This window comes from Malaclemys terrapin, chromosome 1 (genome assembly GCF_027887155.1).
Source record: "Malaclemys terrapin pileata isolate rMalTer1 chromosome 1, rMalTer1.hap1, whole genome shotgun sequence".
In the NCBI taxonomy this organism is placed as follows: Eukaryota; Metazoa; Chordata; order Testudines; family Emydidae; genus Malaclemys; species Malaclemys terrapin.
In genome coordinates, this window is record NC_071505.1 from 198,915,031 (window position 1) to 198,934,089 (window position 19,059).

General features: G+C 37.2%; 1 protein-coding gene across 9 annotated transcripts in view; it reads right to left on the bottom strand.

The window, feature by feature from the left end:
- The window catches only part of KDM6A (lysine demethylase 6A), a 293,777-nt gene that overhangs the window by 32,107 nt on the left and 242,611 nt on the right, over positions 1-19,059 (bottom strand). For all 9 annotated transcript variants that reach the window (XM_054005415.1, XM_054005424.1, XM_054005442.1 and 6 more), the window contains 3 exons: positions 2,725-2,854; positions 1,180-1,285; positions 188-393 (listed from right to left, as the gene is read on the bottom strand). In XM_054005415.1, the coding sequence (XP_053861390.1) occupies positions 188-393; positions 1,180-1,285; positions 2,725-2,854 (442 nt within the window). The remainder of the gene's footprint in view (positions 1-187; positions 394-1,179; positions 1,286-2,724; positions 2,855-19,059) is intronic.

Genomic DNA, 19,059 nt, shown 5'->3' on the forward strand with positions numbered 1-19,059 from the left:
CAGGGAATTTATGTGCTTAGCTGTGCATTGAACATTAATGGGAATCCCCTTCTTCCCAATACCAACTGATGGAAAGGACTCCTTAAAAATAAAAAAAAAATCATATGATCATGTTTTAAGTTGTTACTGAGGACAAGTTGTTTGCAGAATTACTGTGTTCTTTATAAAATAGTTAAGATGTACTTACCCTTAATGACTCCTGGAATGAGGAGGCCTGGTACTGTGCATATTTAGCTATTGTAGTATGAGATCTACTGCTTTCGCAACGCCAGATTTTCTTTGTTCCAGTGGGGTCCCAGTTTTCATCTGCTGGTTGAAGTAATTGTGTCCTCACTTCTACTATGTGTTCATTATTTGCTTCCACTAATGTTTTAGTAGAGAAGAGTCCTAGATCTAAAGAACATTAATACAGTTCATAAATAATAGTTCAGTACAATGAAAAGGTTAAATTATAATTGGAAAGGTAGAGATTAATATATTTAAAGAAACTAAAGGTATATGAAGCACAACATTTGATATTTTACTTGAAAAGGAAATATGTAATTTTTCAGATATGATAAACACAATCCAGTTTATTTAGGTTTCACATTAAATATTGATGTAGTAAAAAGCCTTCCCCACATATGATTGTAAAAGCCTAGAAGAGACTACACTGCCTAAATAGTAGCAGATATGACTAAATCTACTATTTCTGAAAATATGTATTTTGGACAAATCCTGGCCTCTACAAAAAATACTTCTATTAAATAATAAGCATACCTAGCAAGTACAAAAATTTTAATCCATAGATCTCAAAATGCTTTACCAATGCAGGTGAATTGTTATCCTCCATTTTACAGAAGGAAAACTAAGGCACAAAACAATGTGGGCCAGGAGTTTCAAAGACAGAAGCCTCATGTTAGGTTTTGAAATAGATGGTTAGGCACCTGCTTGACTAAAGTCAATGGGAGCCATTGGATGCTAAGTTCTTTTAAAGTACCACAGAAATACTGCTTAGTTTGCAGACTACATATTACCCTAATTCCTTGTTATACAAACATGAATATATTAAGGAAATAAAACTGTGAACACTTCAGAGATTTCCCCAACACTTTCTAAAGGAATGTATGTATGTAGGAAAGAAAAGTCTACGCTGTCTTTTTTTTTTTTTTTTTTTTTTTTGGTATAAAACAAACTTACCTAATTTAAGAGCTCCAGCAAGGCCACGGATTACAGTAACAGGATTGTTTGGATTTGTACAAAATTGATGTAAAGGTGGAAAGAAAGCATCACGTTTATTTTCCAACTGCAAATTACAAAGGAGTATTAGGTCTCAGGGGAAGTTAGTCTTTTCATTAGTAAAATAACAAATAATAAAACAGGAGGAGATCAGGAATGCTATCCATTTTCATGTACACTAGTGAATTAGCATTTATATCACACAATATTTTCTCATTAAATACTGGTTTCACTCCTTTTGAAATTAAATTACTTATTATAATTTACTCCCTTGTAGAAATTCTATCCAGATTACTTTGGTGCAAGACTTTTCTAAGCTCAATTTTGCTGCAGTTTATTTCTGTACATGACAATAGATCCAAAAATCTAGTAACATGTATTCTCTACAGCATCTCTTCATTATTTTTACCTCAGCAGAGCTCCTTCCTTAATTTCTTGTTCCTCCCCAAAGAACACACCTAATTTCTATAATATGTATTTTAATAACTAAGATTCATAGAATTATTTTTGTCCTCTACTGTACAATCTCCAAGTCTATCATATTCTTTTTTAGAATAAGATAATACTGTCTTGTTAGACTATTTTCAAAAGTTATAAAATAATCCTTTAGATAATGTTCAAAGGAAACTGCCTAACTAAAACAGAAATGTCATCTACATTATCTCTACCATTAAGTAGAACAATTGATTTTAGTCAGTTTTTAAAAAAATGCTTAATTACTACAGTGTTAGTTGCATCTAATTTTGCTCACATTGCCAATCTTTCAACATTTTGCCTCTAGGGGTCAGTATAGGTCATGTCTCCAGAGCAAACGTCAGTTTCACTGTGTGGATAAAAACTATGGAGATGCTGTAAGAGCCTAAGTTACTCCTTCATGACCAAGGAACTTAGCTTTACACAGTATTTGGGACATTGCTCGATTCTGATGTCAGAATATACTGCCATACCAGAAAGTAGGCATGAGTAAGGAAATCTCTCATGAAAGCTTTTCACACCTCAGGTTCTTCCTTATATTAACCTTTTGCTACAATATTGCTATTGCAAATTTAATTGATTTTCTTTGCTGTATTTTGATATTGACAGGAGAGTTCCATTTAGTTATCTGCTCATATAACCATTTGAGTAATACTATGCAAATGCATCTTAAAATATTTTATAAACGCATTTAAATTATTACTGAGAGTTGTGTCTCATGAATTGTCTGACTTTTTAAATCACTACTTGAAGTACTAAAAATTTAAAAAGCATTCCTAATGTGTTTTCATTTCAATTTAGCAATCACACTGGAATTCTCAGTTTGAATCACTTACAATATTTTTCTTTTTAAATAGATCATAAGATTCTCTTTGGGTTCAAAATTCTGCCTTTTCATATGTTGCATCCCTGTAGGTAAAATTTAGCTCTGAATAAGATACCTTGTTTCAATACTTATCTAAATTAAAAAGCTAGCTATATAGTTACAAAAAGCCCTAACCGATTTATTCCTACCAGTCGGTTGATACTTACATAAATACTAGGTGTAGGTGGATTCAACTTGTCCTTTGGCAAGGGAGGGTATGGTGGAGGCGGTGGTCGTGGAGGTGGACATTTATCCAATAAAATGCTACTGTTAGATAAGCCATTTTTACCCAGATTCCTAAAAAGGAAAGAGAGCTGTTTGTGTGAACATTTGATTAAAAAAATTACAAGTATATTTACTGAATACGTGCTAGTTACACGTTGTGTACAACAGAAAATATGAATGATGTACAAGGGTAAACCACAATTACGGGCTAAGTGGAACCTCCAGGATATATCTTAATCAAGGATTCTCATTATTTAGTAAGATGAAATTATTTTAAATTATTCCCACTATTCCCCTCTCCCCAAATTTACAAAAACACCACCGTTAGTTAAAAAAATAACTAATCTCAAAATAAAGAAAATAATCTGAATTATAATTAACATAGCAAATAGTTTTTAACTTGAAGTACAGTAGAACCTTATTAATTGGCACTGACTACCAGGTGATCCATTCATAGCAGTGAGGAACAAAAAACACTTTTCAGATCAAGTCTATCTGGTAACAGAGGACATAGCATTATTAAATTGGTAATACACAGAATCTCTCACAGAATTTCATACAAAAGGTTGTTACAGTCACAAACTGAAAATTTGCACATCACCCAGTAAGAACACATACAATTAAAAAACTACCATGCTGTAATGTACTTTATTTACTTATTTTGACGAGTTTAATTTTATACTTGTACTTCACAGTATATTAGCATATACATATTGTAGAATAATTTGTTAAAGTCACCCTGCAGCACTCAACTTCTAAATCTTTCTTGTGAAGCACAATAAGACTAAATTACTGTGCCTGAAGATTAGTGAAGTGAGAATTAACGAAGATATACTGCATTTTTTTTGTCTAGGAGTGTGACTATACGGTTACTTTCAAGTACAAAATTAATAATCCTTTTCCCCCAAACAAAGATGAGATTTTATATGCATATAAACATATGGGGCTTATTTGGCACAATATCATCTTAAATTATTTAGTCTTATCTAACCTGCAAGGATAAATGTACAAAACATTATTTATTTTAAAAGAAGACTGTGATGTCAAGAGGACCTACTTGGGGTACTGAAATATTCTCAATATCTAATTGACATGGACCTCTTTCAGACTAGAAATAGTCACAAAATCTTTCCCAGCAAATGATCAGTACAAATAACCCTCTGTCACACACTATCGTTCAACACAAGAGTACAGATAAGAACTCTGAGAAAGGGCACCATCAAAATTCATCATGTTGTAGTCTAACTCTGATGTATGAAAAGTTACACATGTAGCTCTGCATAAGAGTTAAGGATATGTGATCAAATGTTAGTGAATACCAATCATTGTACTGCATGTATTTTACTTGCTAAACTAATTTGATCAGTTTCTGATGTCGTAAATTCAGAAATTAATTGGAATGACTGTAGAACAGTGGAATCAAACCCAAACAAAACAACCCTGTGCTGATGCAATGCAGTGTTTGAAATTTTATACTCCTAAGGAGAAGAAACTCAAAATTATTACTCCCATGGCTACTATAATTTTGCTTCCCATAGCACATATAGTTCTGCAGTTGGTATTATTGCATATTATTATTTGTAATGTGATACATCACCTAGGAACCTACCCCACTGCGCTGCCATAAAAACACAGAACAAAAAGACAGTCCCTGCCTCAAAGAGCTTACATACAGTACCAATTTTAATGCCTTAATGTGTCATGTTCACTTTGCCTATTATAGTTGCTGCACAAGGCCCTGACTCAGCACAGCACTTACACATGTGCTTAAATCCATCAGAAATGCACGTGCTTAAATGTGTTGCTCAATCGGGACTTAAAATATCAAACAATGTTGCAGTTGTACTTCATTGTTGCATAGTGAAATATACCCACCACGTTACACTTATAGCTCGGTGGTAGTTGAACTGGACTGGACATCTGTCACTCAAGAGGCATGTAGGGTTATGCAACCAGAAGGTGGATTGGACTATTGTTAGTAGGATGTCCACACTCTCAAAAGATTTACAATCTTTTGATCACAGATTGACTGGTGCCCGCTTTAGGATTGCAATCCCAAGCATATAATGTGCCCTTCAGAGCTGGTGACATGCTAAACTGGACACTTTCTTGCTACCAAACACATGTATCTATTTCAGGGGTTCTCAAACGTCATTGCACTGCGACCCCCTTCTGACAAAACCCCAGGAAGGGGGCCAAACCTGAAACTTGAGCCCTGCTGCCCCAGGTGGGAGGCCAAAGCCAAAACCCAAGGGCTTCAGCCCTGGGTAGGGGAAATGTAGCCTGAGCCTTGCCACCCAAGGCTGAAGCCACTCTTGGGCTTCAGCCCCGGGCCCCAGCAAGTCTAATGTCAGTCCTCCCAACCTCATTAAAACAGGGTCCCGACTCACTTTGGGGTCCCAACCCCCAGTTTGAGAACTGATGATCTATTTGCAAGCAAGATAGATCTTGAATGGTCAACATTAAAATTGAGCAGTCTTAAAAAACCCACAGGTGTACATTCTATTTCACCGTGCAATGTCCCTGATGCACTCATATGCATAACTGAAGAGACATTAAAAGTTCAGTATAAATGAGGGAACATTTTGTTATTTCTAATCACCTGTTTTCAAACACCTGAAATAAATGTGGTCTTTGTTGTATGTTAAGTCAATGGCAAGTTTTGAATAAATTATTTTAATTATAAGAACACTTTATAGCATGTGATTTCCCCCCTAAATTATGAAAATACCTTCTTCACATTTGGATATTAAAAAAATAGATTAATAGATTTTCTTCAAACCTTACAAAATAGAAAATCACTCATTTGTTTGGGCAGAGAACAAACATTAGAAATTTCTATGGGAACAAAGAAATCAGGGAATGGACAAACAGTTCATCATGTTTAGTATTCTGTGTCTAACAGCGGTCCATGCCATATGATTCAGAGGAAAGTGCAGTAAACCTCAGACAATTATTCAACAACCTGTTCATAAGGGAATTTTCTTCCCCACAGATATTTCCTGAGACGTTATATCCCCTAATAAAAAAACCTCTATAATTGTGAATGTTGCCATTACGCAAATACATTTCTAATCCTTTTTAAAATCCTATTAAGCTCGTGACCTCAATAACATAAGGCTGAGAGTTTCACAGGTTACTTATACATTGTGTAAAAGTAGCATTTCATTTTTTAAATCAGTTTTAAATGCGTCTTTCGATCTCACTAGGTATCACCTTGTTCTTATGTTACCTGAGTTATTTATTATTTCACATACCTCTATCATGTTGCCACTTATTCCCCTGTCTAAACTTAACAGGTCTCTTTTCAATCTCTCCTCAGATGAAACTTTTCATGCCTCTATTTTTTTATTTTTGCCCATCTCTGGGCTCCTAGCTTTGCTATACTTCCTTGAAAGCCAAACTGAACCTTTAGCCCAGGTCAGGGCATATTATCACTATGCAATGATATCATAACATTTTCTATCCCATTCTTTACACCTCTGTAGTGTGTCCCTTATGTCTTGCCATGCCTCAGTTTCCCTGCTGGTTGCTGGTCTACCTTCTCAGTAATTGGGTTGTTCAGCCCTCAAGCCAAACCAAAAATTTTCCCCCTTCCAGGTTACACAAAGTCCAAACACAAAACCTTCACCTAGTGTCTCTTGCTATGCCACAGCTGTCCCCCTTAGGGTCTATCTGAACTTTTCCCCTGGATGCAAGATTACCAAATTAGTCTTTCACTCCTTGACTGCAGGGATCCTTTATTCTTTAGTTGGCAGAGTCCACCCTCTCTTACAGAATACATCACCTGTAGATGGCACTACTGAGGCAGAGGAACTCATGCCCTCTATCTACCACAGGCTTCAACCAATGAAGTAGCTGTCCACTCCAGCCTCAACTCCTCTGTTTCACTCCTCTTCCTAAAGCTACTTCCTATATTTGCTTGTCTGCCAACCTTCTTGCTGGTCTTTTTCTTCACACTTCTTCACACAACACACAGTCAACCCGGGGAACTCATTGGCAGCAGCTGTTGTGAAGCCCAAAGCATAACTGGGTTAAAAAAAGAATTAGATAAGTTCATAGAGGATAGGTCCATCAAAATGTCTATTGGCCAAGATGGCCAAGGTGGCAACCCCATGCTTCGGATGTCCCTAAACTTATGCCTGCCAGAAACAGGAACTGAACGACGGGATGGATCATTCGATAGTTTCCCTGTTCTGTTCATTACCTCTAAAGCATCTGCCACTGGCCCCTGTTGAAAGACAGGATACTGGTCTAGATGGACCATTGATCTGATCCAGTATGGGTATGCTTATGTTCAGCCTTCTGCAGTGACCCTGAATATGTCTGCTAAATGGTTAAGATTTAATTTTGAACTCAAATGTGTATGAGTTCAGATTACCTTAATTTGTCTACACTAAATTTCAGCTACCATTAAGTTGTCCAATCATTCTGCTTTGTTAGGTCCCTCTGTAATTCTTCAAAGATTTCTTTTTATGACTACTCTAAATAACTCATCTGCAAATATTGCCAATCTGCATTCATCTCCTTTTAAAAATCATAATTAAATATATTTAACACATGACAGTCTTCCTATTTATCACGTGTGCGTGCGCACGCATACTTCTGTATATCAAGGCCTATACGATTATTCCAGAAAGAAAGAAAATGTTGTTGCTTTAAAAAAAAAAAAAACACCCTGAAATATCAGCAATGTTAAATCTGGTTGCGTGGATGAATTTGTGGGGGTTTCAGAGGATGCAAATGTTAAGTTTCCATGTTTAACTGAAGGAGGGATAAAGATGAATCTTTAACACAGGCATTCTTTCTCCTATATGTCAATTCAACACGCAAATAGAAGTTAACAAAAACGAATAGTTCAGCTGACTAAAAATTAAATGCTCAAACTTCACTCTCAGCTCTCGTGATATCATTTTACTAATTCAACAGTCATTCACAGCAGACAAGATCAGAATTTCTAAGTAATAAAAAAGAAAAAAAATCTTTTTGGTAACAGTCCTCTTAGATTTTCTATACCATAAAAACAAAACAAAAAGCGCATAATTTTTTTCTTCCTCTTCCTCCACCTTTAGCCTTTTGTCATGCTGAATAAACCATTTATTCCTACATTTTCTGTCTCATAGCCAGTTTCTAATTCATGACAGAATTTTACCTCTCACCCCATCTAATTAGTTTCCATCATAGCCTTTTGTGATGGACTTTGTCAAAGGCTTTAAAAGTCCAAACGAATATCAACGAGTACTACTTTATGCTTTGCTGAAGTGCCCTAAGAATTTTAGCTTATTGATTAGTCATTTTATCATCTAAAATGTATGCTTCTTTCTACTGTCTTAACTTGTGTTGGATTTTTTTTTTTTTTTTTTGGAGGCTACTTGTTTAACAAGTAAAACTTTGAGCTTTCAACATTTAAACCATTTTTTTGCCTTTGTGTTTTTTTCTTTCTTGTTTTAGGGTTACTCACTATTTATATTCCAGTCTTATTGTAGCCTCCCATGCTGGACTTTAATTTCCTCACTTTATTTTAGTTTATTTTTAAATAAACTAAACAAGGCCCTTTTTCTACAGGTTAGTGGTATTGTGCAGATTTCTGATATAATCCCTCATTTGAGATGCTGAATTTAAGTATATTGTGCCTCACTATTATTTAGTAGGTCAACTATACTTACTTCTTGAACCAACACCTGTGCATTACTTAGTTCCAAGATGAGAATAACTTGTTTCTCGTGTATTCTAGAACTACATGATCCAGAAAGCAGCCCTTTACAGGTGTTGATAAATTGCTTCTCTAGCTTTTTTAAATCTATAAACATCCGACAGAAGACTATTCTGTATTTCTACAGCAGACCTCTAAGGAATATCCAAGTACTTCACAAACATTAGTAAATCTTCAATACCCCAGCAGGTTAGTATGTACTAATAGAGGCCAGGACAGAATAGGAGTAAAGGGAGAATTGGTAGACGACATATAAAAAAGTAGAAAATTGTGTTCAACTATCCCCTAACCTCCAAAGCTCCCCAATCCAAAGAAATTCCAACATGGAAACAGAAGGGTAAAGAGAACCAAATATTCCCAGAAAGGAAAGGAAGCATCACAGGGGAAAAAGTAATAATTACTTGAATCTGGGATGAAGGCTTCTATTGGTAGAAAAAAACCCTCAATATTTTCCCCAAAAGTATTCTGAACACTCCATTTGAAATAAAGACTATGGTGAGAATGCCCGCTCTTGATAAAAATTAAATTAAAGCATTAATGATACTGAAAGGCTCCAGGATTCACTGAGAACTAAGCAAAATTAAAGGATGGAACACTGTTTGAATAGTATTTTTTCCCCTAACACAAAATATTACATTATTTTTCCATATATTTCTTTGACACTTTACACATGGGAAAATATTTTTTCCAACTTTCTCACTAAAAATATTGTCCTACTACAATGGTGTGGAGCTGCTCAGGACAGGTGGGAGGGTTCTGCATCACATGGGCTGGGCAACATTTCTCACAATGTTGGCGTTTCCACAAGGCTGGCAAGTTGGTGCCAGCAGAGCTCAGTTTGCCTGTGAGGTGGCCTGTGTCCCTTTCCCCTGGCGTTCTTGGTACTTAGATCGGGGGAAACAGTGGTCTTGTGTGGTAGCAACCTGCAGCCAGTGATACTCAAACCTCAGTGGTTCAGGAGCAAATTAGTGATGAACATTATCCAAAAGAGCCACACTAGTGCGAATTGTTTCATTTACTATAGTACTATATATTCATATTTAAACAGTATGATGGGAAACTCAGTGTATTGTGTGTCTTTATAATTCTCACAGCAAAATGACTGACCAACCATTATTATTTTCTCAATTACAATTTGATTAATAACATAGTGAAAGCATCCTGATTGGTTAATAATTAAATCACACAATGTTTTAAATATGTGCTGCGGAAGACACATTAAAGGAGATACTTGTGGCTTGAGAGCCACAGTCTGAGTATTACTGCTGTAGACTAATGATGGGGAAGGTACATCCATACCATGAAGACAATGGGAGGCATGGGGGGGAGGGGAGAGATCCTCCAGAAAACTCCCATTTATCAGGGGACCTGGAGGTTAGGTGGGGAAAGACAGGGGTCAGCTCATGAGGACACAGCAAAACATGGAAGTTGTAGGCCCAAGCAGCATCCACTTCAACGAGGGTTGATGATTCCGGGAGTCTCACCTCTTGACCACAATCCCACTGGCTAGTTAAAGATTTGTTCAGTGAAAGGAGGGCAGTACCAATGTTTCCAGCCTCCCCACTGTCCTAAATAAGGACTGGAAGAGCCTTAGGAGGGAAGAGCTACTCTTGGTGAAGCTTTCAACCCGTATTTTAATGCTCCAGTCTTAATTACACTGCTGGGAAATAGCTTCTTGCACAAATTGGAGAAAAAAGGCTGTCTATTAACCTGCATAGCAGCTCTGATTTGCTGCCCTTTTCTATAACTTAGGTGAAAGATGGTCCAATGTAGGAGGTTTACCCTTAAGATTAGTGGTGCTTCCTAGCCTACCATTTAAAAATGTGGAGTTTAGAGCTCTAGGAGCAAGCAAAGATATCTGAGGAATGGGAGTGTGCATGTATGCAGAATGACTTGGGGTAAGTGCAAAGTGAGTTGTGCCTGGGAAGAATATGTAAATGAGTATGAGGAAGCAAAGACTGAGTGAACTGAAAGTGGATGTGGAATGAAGGAGGGAAGGGGTGTGTAGAATGAATGCATGAAGTCTGAGAGGGACAAATGGCAATATGTATATGCAAAGTAATGTAAATTTACCAAAGGTATGCAAATTAATCTACCGATTCATTTTGTTTGCAAATATTGGCAGGCATGCATAAAAAACATTCTCTAGTGAATGGAAAAAACTGACAGCATTATACTACACTGACAATTTTGTGCAGCTTTATTACTTTCAGTTCTGACTAGTCATCTGTTAGTGCAGCTCAATGAAAGAATGCACAGGGAATCCTCTGATGCACCTGGGCCACCCTGAAAGGGAATTGTCATAGGAGTGAAAGAATAGGGTGAGATTCTTTTTCACATTCACTAAGCTGCTACTCCAGAACTGTGTGAGAAGAAAGTCACAAAACCATAGCCCAGTTTCATTTCTGCTCCTTAGAAGACATTAGGAAGCCTTGAAATCAACCAGAAACTTGTCAATTTCACTTTTCTGCTTGGGAAAAGTATGATCAGCAGTAAGGGTGTGATCTAGAGGAAATAAGGCACATAAAATATAAAAGGGGCGGGGATGGTTGTTGGAGCACATTCTTCCCACCCTCCCAGCAGCTGGAGAGAGAGGTTATGAATTTGGAGCTCCTTAAGTAGCCCAGGCTCACAGAAAAGATTTGGACTCTTGAGCACCCTGGAAACACCATTCTAGTGCACTGCCTTCCTAAAGCCCTATGCACGTGAAGGGTATCTAGATGGCTCTCAACATGGCTCGGCTCCGAATCCCACTGGTGCACAATTTCCTTCAAACTTTAAACACAATAGGCCTAGACGAATATTAATCTAACTAGTAGGTGTTGTTAGAATTTTCTGCCCAAATTCTTTTAGTTATTGACTGAAGAGTTGAAAAAGTATAGTAGGGAAGCAAAATTCTGGATTATTCATTATTTCTGTAAAATATGAGTTAGACAGGATGGGCACACACTGGGAAGTTGTGGGGCTAAGGAATGAACGTCTCACCATCTTTCACAAATGAGCAATTTCTGCAATAGTTTTAGTTTCCATTTTTCAGGATATTTTAATATCATGGCTCTCATCTTGCAGGAGGATCCCATGGCTTTGAGAGGCCTTTTTTCTTAAAAGTGCAAAGTATGTATATACCTGCCAACACACACAACTGGCTAGAACAGACTGAGGTTTCTCATCTTTGACCCAACTAAAACTAGTTCCCACCACTATTCAGGGACTGTTGGCAGCACTTATTGACCTTCAAGCTACACTCTTTCCCATTTCCTATAGCTGCTTCTCTCTCTCAAAGGCAGCCAGCCAGCTTTCATCTCCATTGCCCAGCTAAGCTAATACAGCTGAGGTGCAGGAGTGCTGAGCAGGTAGCCCACTGTTTACTGCCTGAAAACTGTTTGGGCAAAGTATTAGGTGAATCCCTCGGAGACAGAAACCATATCTGCATGTATGGGAGAAGGACTACAGGAAACGCAGGAAGAATCTTAGGGAGCAAGGGGGAGGATAAGACCTGATGACCACAGGGTAAAAAGGTGGAACATGAATTTTTAAGGGACTGCTTTTCCAATAAGCTGGTGATTCTGGGGACAGCTGAAATGTTTTATGTGCTTTCTTATGAATTTTAGGTTATTTTTTCTCTTTTTTTTCTCAGTATCACTATAAGTCGGGACTTTAAAATTGACCAGACTAGACATTCAACTGACCAGCATCTTCCAAACACACTGCTTATTTGGATGTTCTCTTAAACAAAGTAGACATTAACATGCAAAGTGGCTAAGAGACTTTTTCTATTGTACCTTAAGAAAATATAAAGAGACTTTCTATCATAGTCCCCTTAACCCAGCAAAGCATATAACAGTCATGGTTGATCTTAAGATTTGTGGGAGTCCCAATAGCTGGAAAATGAGTAGAGACAATATCAAGTCATGGGAGAAGAAGATGAGGATACCTTTTGAGTTGCAAAGTTTGCAGAGGATATAGAGGTTTTTGTGTGTGTTTAAACTTCAGCCCTAGCATCACATTAGTCCACTAAACTAAAATCTTCAGTTTCTTAAATTTGCAACACTTACATTACTGGCATTTCAATATTCTGTGGTTTTTCATATTTATATTTTACTGAAATTTTTAAAGACCACATTACAATGCAGCCACAGGTTTAAAATTAGAATGACGATCAAAAACTACCCCGAATCATTATTCCCAGCTATCAGAAATGAAATATAATTTGGAATCTCTCTTTTGGCAGGGAGAACAAAACAGAGAAGTAATACATATGAAAAGCTATTACAAAATGAATGCAGTATATATGCTAGTCTTTTTGCTACTGCATACATACTTCATGAGTTATTCTTTCATTTTAAAAAGGGACCACTGGTGTGATGGGCATTTTACTGAAATAGTTATAGTTTATCAAACATTCGACTAGTGAGTTCATAAAATTCTCATTAGCTACCTAATAAAATCATGTATGATTTTGAGAGGCAGATTTTGAAGGTACAGAAAAAAGGACAATTAAACCTCATGACAGTAAAGAAAGGAAATCCATACATACTACCAATTCTGCAACAGTGCAATAAAGTATAGTCCTGTTTATCCAAAACCCTATTATCCAAACCTCTGCCTTATCCAAATCCATTCCTTGCCCCCAAACACAAGCTACATGTTGTAGAGGGCATGTATCTTGGGCTGGAGGACAAGGAAGGGATTTGGTTAAGGCAGAGGTTTGAATAACAGAGCAAAGATCACCAGACAGGACTACAAAGAGAACAATGATGATGAGCCCTGGCTGTAACGGAGGCCACTCTGCAGCTGAATGGCTCCTACAGCAGGGCAGGGAGCCCTCTGTAGCCCCACTGTCATGAGAGTGAAGGAGCAGGGGCTGTGACAGAGGAGCTGCAGAGGGTTTCTGAGTTGCTGCAGGGCCGGTGCTTGCAGGGATCTGCCACAAGATGCAGGTCATGCAGCCCAGGGTGTCTGGTCTGCCCTACCAGAACTGGAGCCTACTCCATGCACCAACAGAGTTCAGACGTCACTGGCTCTGCGATAGCACAAGGAGCCCTCTGCAGCCCTGCTGTCATGGCAGTGAATGAGCAGGACATAGCAGAGAGTCACAGCCAGGTCCGCGAGGGGGAGGAAAAAGAAGAGAACAAGAAGCCTCCAGCTGCCTGGGAGGTCCACCCTGCTGCTGAATGACTCCTGGCCCTATTGATTATCCGAATAAAATCAGTGTCCTCCATGCTATTCGGATAATTGGAAGTATACTGTAGTTAAAGATTACACAAAATTAGTGTCAGAAAATGAAGTTACTTTTAAAACTTTCCACAACCAATTACATACAGATGGTTCCAATCTACAAACTCATAAAACCTTCACTTTTATAAGGATGACAGATGTAAATGCTTGAACTGGAAAGGAAGCAATACACTATTCTAGTTGATTTTTTTTTTTTAAGCTAGAACAAGATTTACCATTTGAAAAAAAGATAGTCAATCACTGCCACGTGTCAATTTACAAAAGCAAAACCTTGCTGAAGGATTTCTCTCTTTATATAAAGACAATCAGTTCGACTCTTTGCCCACCAACAATTATTTGACTATCACTAAATATTTCAATTTTATGAGACTCAACAAAAAAAAGTTCTAAGTAATGAATATGACCCCCTGCTCCTTGATTTATTACAGTTTGGGTCCACTATACTTCATGATTACACAGCCATAGGAACAGACACAGAATTGCTCGCTGACTACAAGATCAGCATCTCAAAGAATGGAGAATTAAGATTAATTAGCTCAATTTGAAACCATTTATATTAAAAACAGTGTACACAATTTCCAGTGGCCACTACATTCTGTCTGATATTATCAAGTCACAGGATGTCAGGCAAACGGCCTAGTAGTTCAAGTAATCAAGTTAACATACAGGGATTTTTTGCGTTTAATCTATTTGTGAGGGTGCAGGGGGGAAGGTTATGAAAATGTTTCATTGCTGTCATAATGCCATGAAGATTAAAGGATTAAAGTTTCTTTATTACATATTACCAATCAAAAACTTTTAGGGTGAAATACCTTACAGGATGGTTTAATTATTTAAAAAAGCAAGCATTATAAACCCAGGAAATTCAGAATAAAGGTTACACTTAAAAGAAACCCAAACATGCGGAGGTATGGAAGGTTAGGGCAGCAAAACAACCTTAACTCTTCCCCCCGTATGGTATCATACAATATGCTTATGATTAAGGCATTTTAGTGTTTGTAGCTCCAGCTTAGATTAAACTGATTATGAAAGACATTCGTTTTTTTTTTTCCTCTTTTTTTTCCTTTAAGGTGTCAGTACAAGGCAGAGTTAAAGTTGCCTGAGTGCCCTAACTGTGCACTTCTATACCTTAATATTTTTGGATTTCTTTTAAGTTTAATCTTAACTTTGAAATTCCAGGGTTTGTTTTTGAAAAGTTGCATTGCCCATCTAAGTTATTTTACTCTAATTCTTAACTACTGATATAGTACTCTCAACCTTATCTCTATTTTAACTTAATATTTGTCGGGTAATTTCCTGTTAAAAATTACAAATTTCATACATATTCAATGAACAAGAAACCCAAAGAAAATATTACCATGTGATATTTATAATGATTTGAACATATAAGATATTAAACCTTAAAAGCTTTTTACATTATTTTAATTTTTAGGGTCAGATTCAGTAAGATATTCTGGATGTCTTAACCACAACAGACCAGCACAAATCTGACAGAATGTTCTCATTTTCCTTTGTGTCCTGCACCTTTCATATACCTCATGTACAAACTCCATGCCCTAGTTTATCTCTCTTTCCTGCCCTCATTGTTGAGAAGTTCTAAGTTTAATCGGTAGTTTTTGAAAATAAATATTTCCATTAATTTTTTTTGCTATTTTTCATAACAGTTCTGTCAGTTGAGGCTGAAGAATTAAATACTCTCAGAGAAATTAACAGAACTGCTCTCTCTGAAAATGATTGTCATTCCCCATTATTGTCAAAGGCAATCGAGACCAAAGGCTGCCTTAATTAAGATATCCTTTTTCAAAGTAGCCACTGCCTACTATTTTTTCCAATCGGATTGCTGCCAGGCTGCCTCTAAGGAAGAAGGTGGTCCCCAAGTTGTCAGAAGGCAAAGAGAAGCACTGTGATGATCAGGTAAACGAAGACTGTGGCAATCTTTTGCTAAGAAAACAACGTGTGGTCCCAATCCCTTTAGGAACAATAGGAGATGGCAGCCATTTTGAAAAAGATGGCAATTCTTTATGGAATTCTTTAAAGAACATTATTCAGACTCTGCTGAAAGAGAAACTTACATAAGCAGAATAATGCCAAAAAATGACCATTAATCTTAAAACACAACTTGGAATGTAGCCTATGCAAAACATTTCAGTGGGCTTTAAGTATCAGGGAAGCTTGAAGAGTATGTATTATTGTGTTATTCAGATCATTCAGGACAAAAAAACCCCACTGATATTGGGTGCTAAATTTTCTAAAGGAGCGACTTTCAGATTAATTTTAACTGAAACTAATTATTTATTTGTAAATTCTTCTAGTTATTCTGTACTCAAAAAGTGCTGTAATTTTGGAGCCATGATAATTGCCCCCATAATATCACAAGTGAAATTCTCTCATAAAAGGCCCTGACTATTATACAGTGGACAAAAGCTTTACAAAATAACGTCACACACATTTTCTACTATGCCTATTTGCTTTTAATTATCTTCAAATACTCTATATTAATCACTATTGCAGCCTATAAAAAAGTGCATGCTGCTGAAATCCATGTTGCCTGCTGCATAATCCAACAGTCATTACTATAGAAATATTTCTTAAAATGCATCTGAGCTTCTGTTTTCTAAATAAAATTTGATTAGAAAAGTGATTCATACAGAAACTAGCGACAAGAGAATCTCAGGACTTTCAGGTTAGATAAGTACCCATAAGTTTGGATGCTTAACTGAACCTCGTGGATTGCAAAATCAGTATATTTCTTATGAAAAGAGTCTCCTGTGCTATTTCAGCACTACCCCTTCTGACCCAAACCAGGAAGTGCAAAAGTGCAATAAAAGTTCTCGGCCAATGGGAGCTGCGGAGCCGGTGCTTGGGGGCTACGCAGATCCTCTCTGGCCACCCCTGAGCCTAGGAGTCGGACAGCCATGTCGCCGCTTCTGGGAGCCACTTGAGGCAAGCGCTGCCCGGAGCCCACGCCACCTCCCATGCACCAGGACTTTTAACGGCCCAGTCAGTGGTGTATGCAGCTTTATCCAGGAGCTAACACAAATCTACGAAGCCAAGGTCCTTGCTGCTTATTCTCAAAAAGAACGAAGTGGATCCTGAATTTCTAAATTCAGCTGTTCTAAGTAAGTAGGTCTTCAGAATCCTATGCATATCAAGATTGACAAAAGCTTTTCTTGCCCCAAATCAGGACAGAAAATGGGAATCATATGTCGAATTCAATAGAGATAAGACAGGACTTTAGAACATTATTTTGAAAAAAACCCTAAAGCATGATCATTAGGGCCACACTGCAAGCAATGAACCTCACAAATAAACAGACTTTTCCTACCTCTCAAATTTTATTCTAAACACAAGATGAAATAAGAAAGCAAGAAAGAGCGTGATGGAGAGTAGGTGGAGACGAAAGCTCAGGGAGCACAAGGAGTATAAAAAAGTTTTGCAGTTTAGGCATGTAACATGGATGTCTTAGAATTAATGTGCTAAGTACACTTTTTTTATTTTTAAACTCCAATTAATTTTAAACGTATCTTTATTTTGGGCCCGGCATCAAGGATGTGGGGGTGCTATGTGAAAGAAGGGGAAGATGGGGAAGGCAAGAAGCTGAAGAGGGACAGATAAAAGTGGAGAGAGAAGTTAAGAATCAGTAAGATGAGAATGCAGTGAAATATGGATCACTAATGGTGACCACAGTCCCAGGATGTCCAATATTATGCAAAATTTGAAAGAATGCAGGTTCTAATGGCGCAGGTATAGAAGAGAGTTTGAAAATGCTGCTGGCACTGTGGATGCTGGGTGATGTGGAGATGGTATTGCTACAGAACAACAAGGACTTAGTGCACAATTCCACACAGGGGTCAACCTGAGGAAACCGTTAACCAAATGTCCCTGATTTCTCTGGATAACTTAAAACACTTACTCATAGACTTGGCAACTATCTTTTTCACATCCTGGATTTCCTAGTAAGCATCAAGTATTATTTTAACTAACAAGGAGCTTGGCAGGATTTTTTTCTTTTAGTTTCTATGAAAATAAGTAGACTGCTGGAATTCTGTTATTTCCATCTCAGGTATTTTAAGTCTCAACCACATTCATAACTGCCCACCAAGATCCTGCACAGGAGCAACAGAAAACCCCCCATAAAAGTGGACCAAATTATGCCACTGCCACAGATGCACTTGCAGACTCTTATTCCTTGGGGAGAGGGAATTTCCTGTCACTGCTGCTCATTTAACAAGGACAAGGTTAGAAATATTGGCTAGAAATATTGGCTAAAAATAGCTTAACAAAATTTCAATATAAAGCCAAAAATGGAGTTTTCTTCTGCTACTCTGTCCTGCAGCAAGGCGGGAACAGGGAAACAAATGAGGGAGTGTGGTTTAGTGGACTAGGAGAAGACATTGGTTGCTAACATGCCTATCAAGAAGAGTCTCAATCATGGTGGTAACAAAGGCACAGAAAAAATACACTGATACGCTACCACCATTATTTGGGATGATGAGATTATTATTCTATTGTCAAGTCTCCTATTATTGTCTCACATTTTATTTGAATTCGCTGCCTTTTCAATAAATAATGGTCAGGCTTATTGACTGCAGCCAGAATTGAATACTGTACCTTTCAGAATCACTTGCAGTACTGGTTAGACTTAAATTGCACAGTTCCACAGATTCAAATCTCTTCATTTCACAATCATTCAAGAAAGAGGAAACCTTTTACTGTATGAAGAAGTCAACTATTTTAATGTTGATACTCAAAAGACTGCAAACCTGTTTAAAGTAGTTTTTCTGATAAATAGTAGTAATAGTTTTAAGAAAGAAATCATACAGTTCCACTATCTGATTTAAGGATATTAAAACCACTACCATCTTTGCTGAGATCTTCTGCCACCAAACTGGGTAAATAATGACTTATATTAATTTATAATCCTGCCACAGCTGCCCTAATCATTTGAACCAAGAAAAACTCTTGAAAATCAGCCTAATACCAGTGCTGAACATTAGTTCCAATAGAATAAAATCTGAAAGCTCTTCTCTGAAAACTGTTACAAACATTTAATGTAGGAAACTAGCAATACACGAGCCTCAGAGGAGCTGAGACTGTGCTTTATAGAAAAACTCCCTACACTCAAGACAAGTAGTTCATGTAGTAGAGCAAAGATTAAAGAACAATTTTTTCCATTACAGGAACTATATCTGGTTTCTTTATATAAAGAGTAAAATAAAATCCCTACATAATAGGAGGAGACTTCTCAAGTCATGAACATACGTAGAAGTTATTGAAAGTAGTTATATTATGAACATTTTTACAGGAGCACTATTTTCTCTAGAAG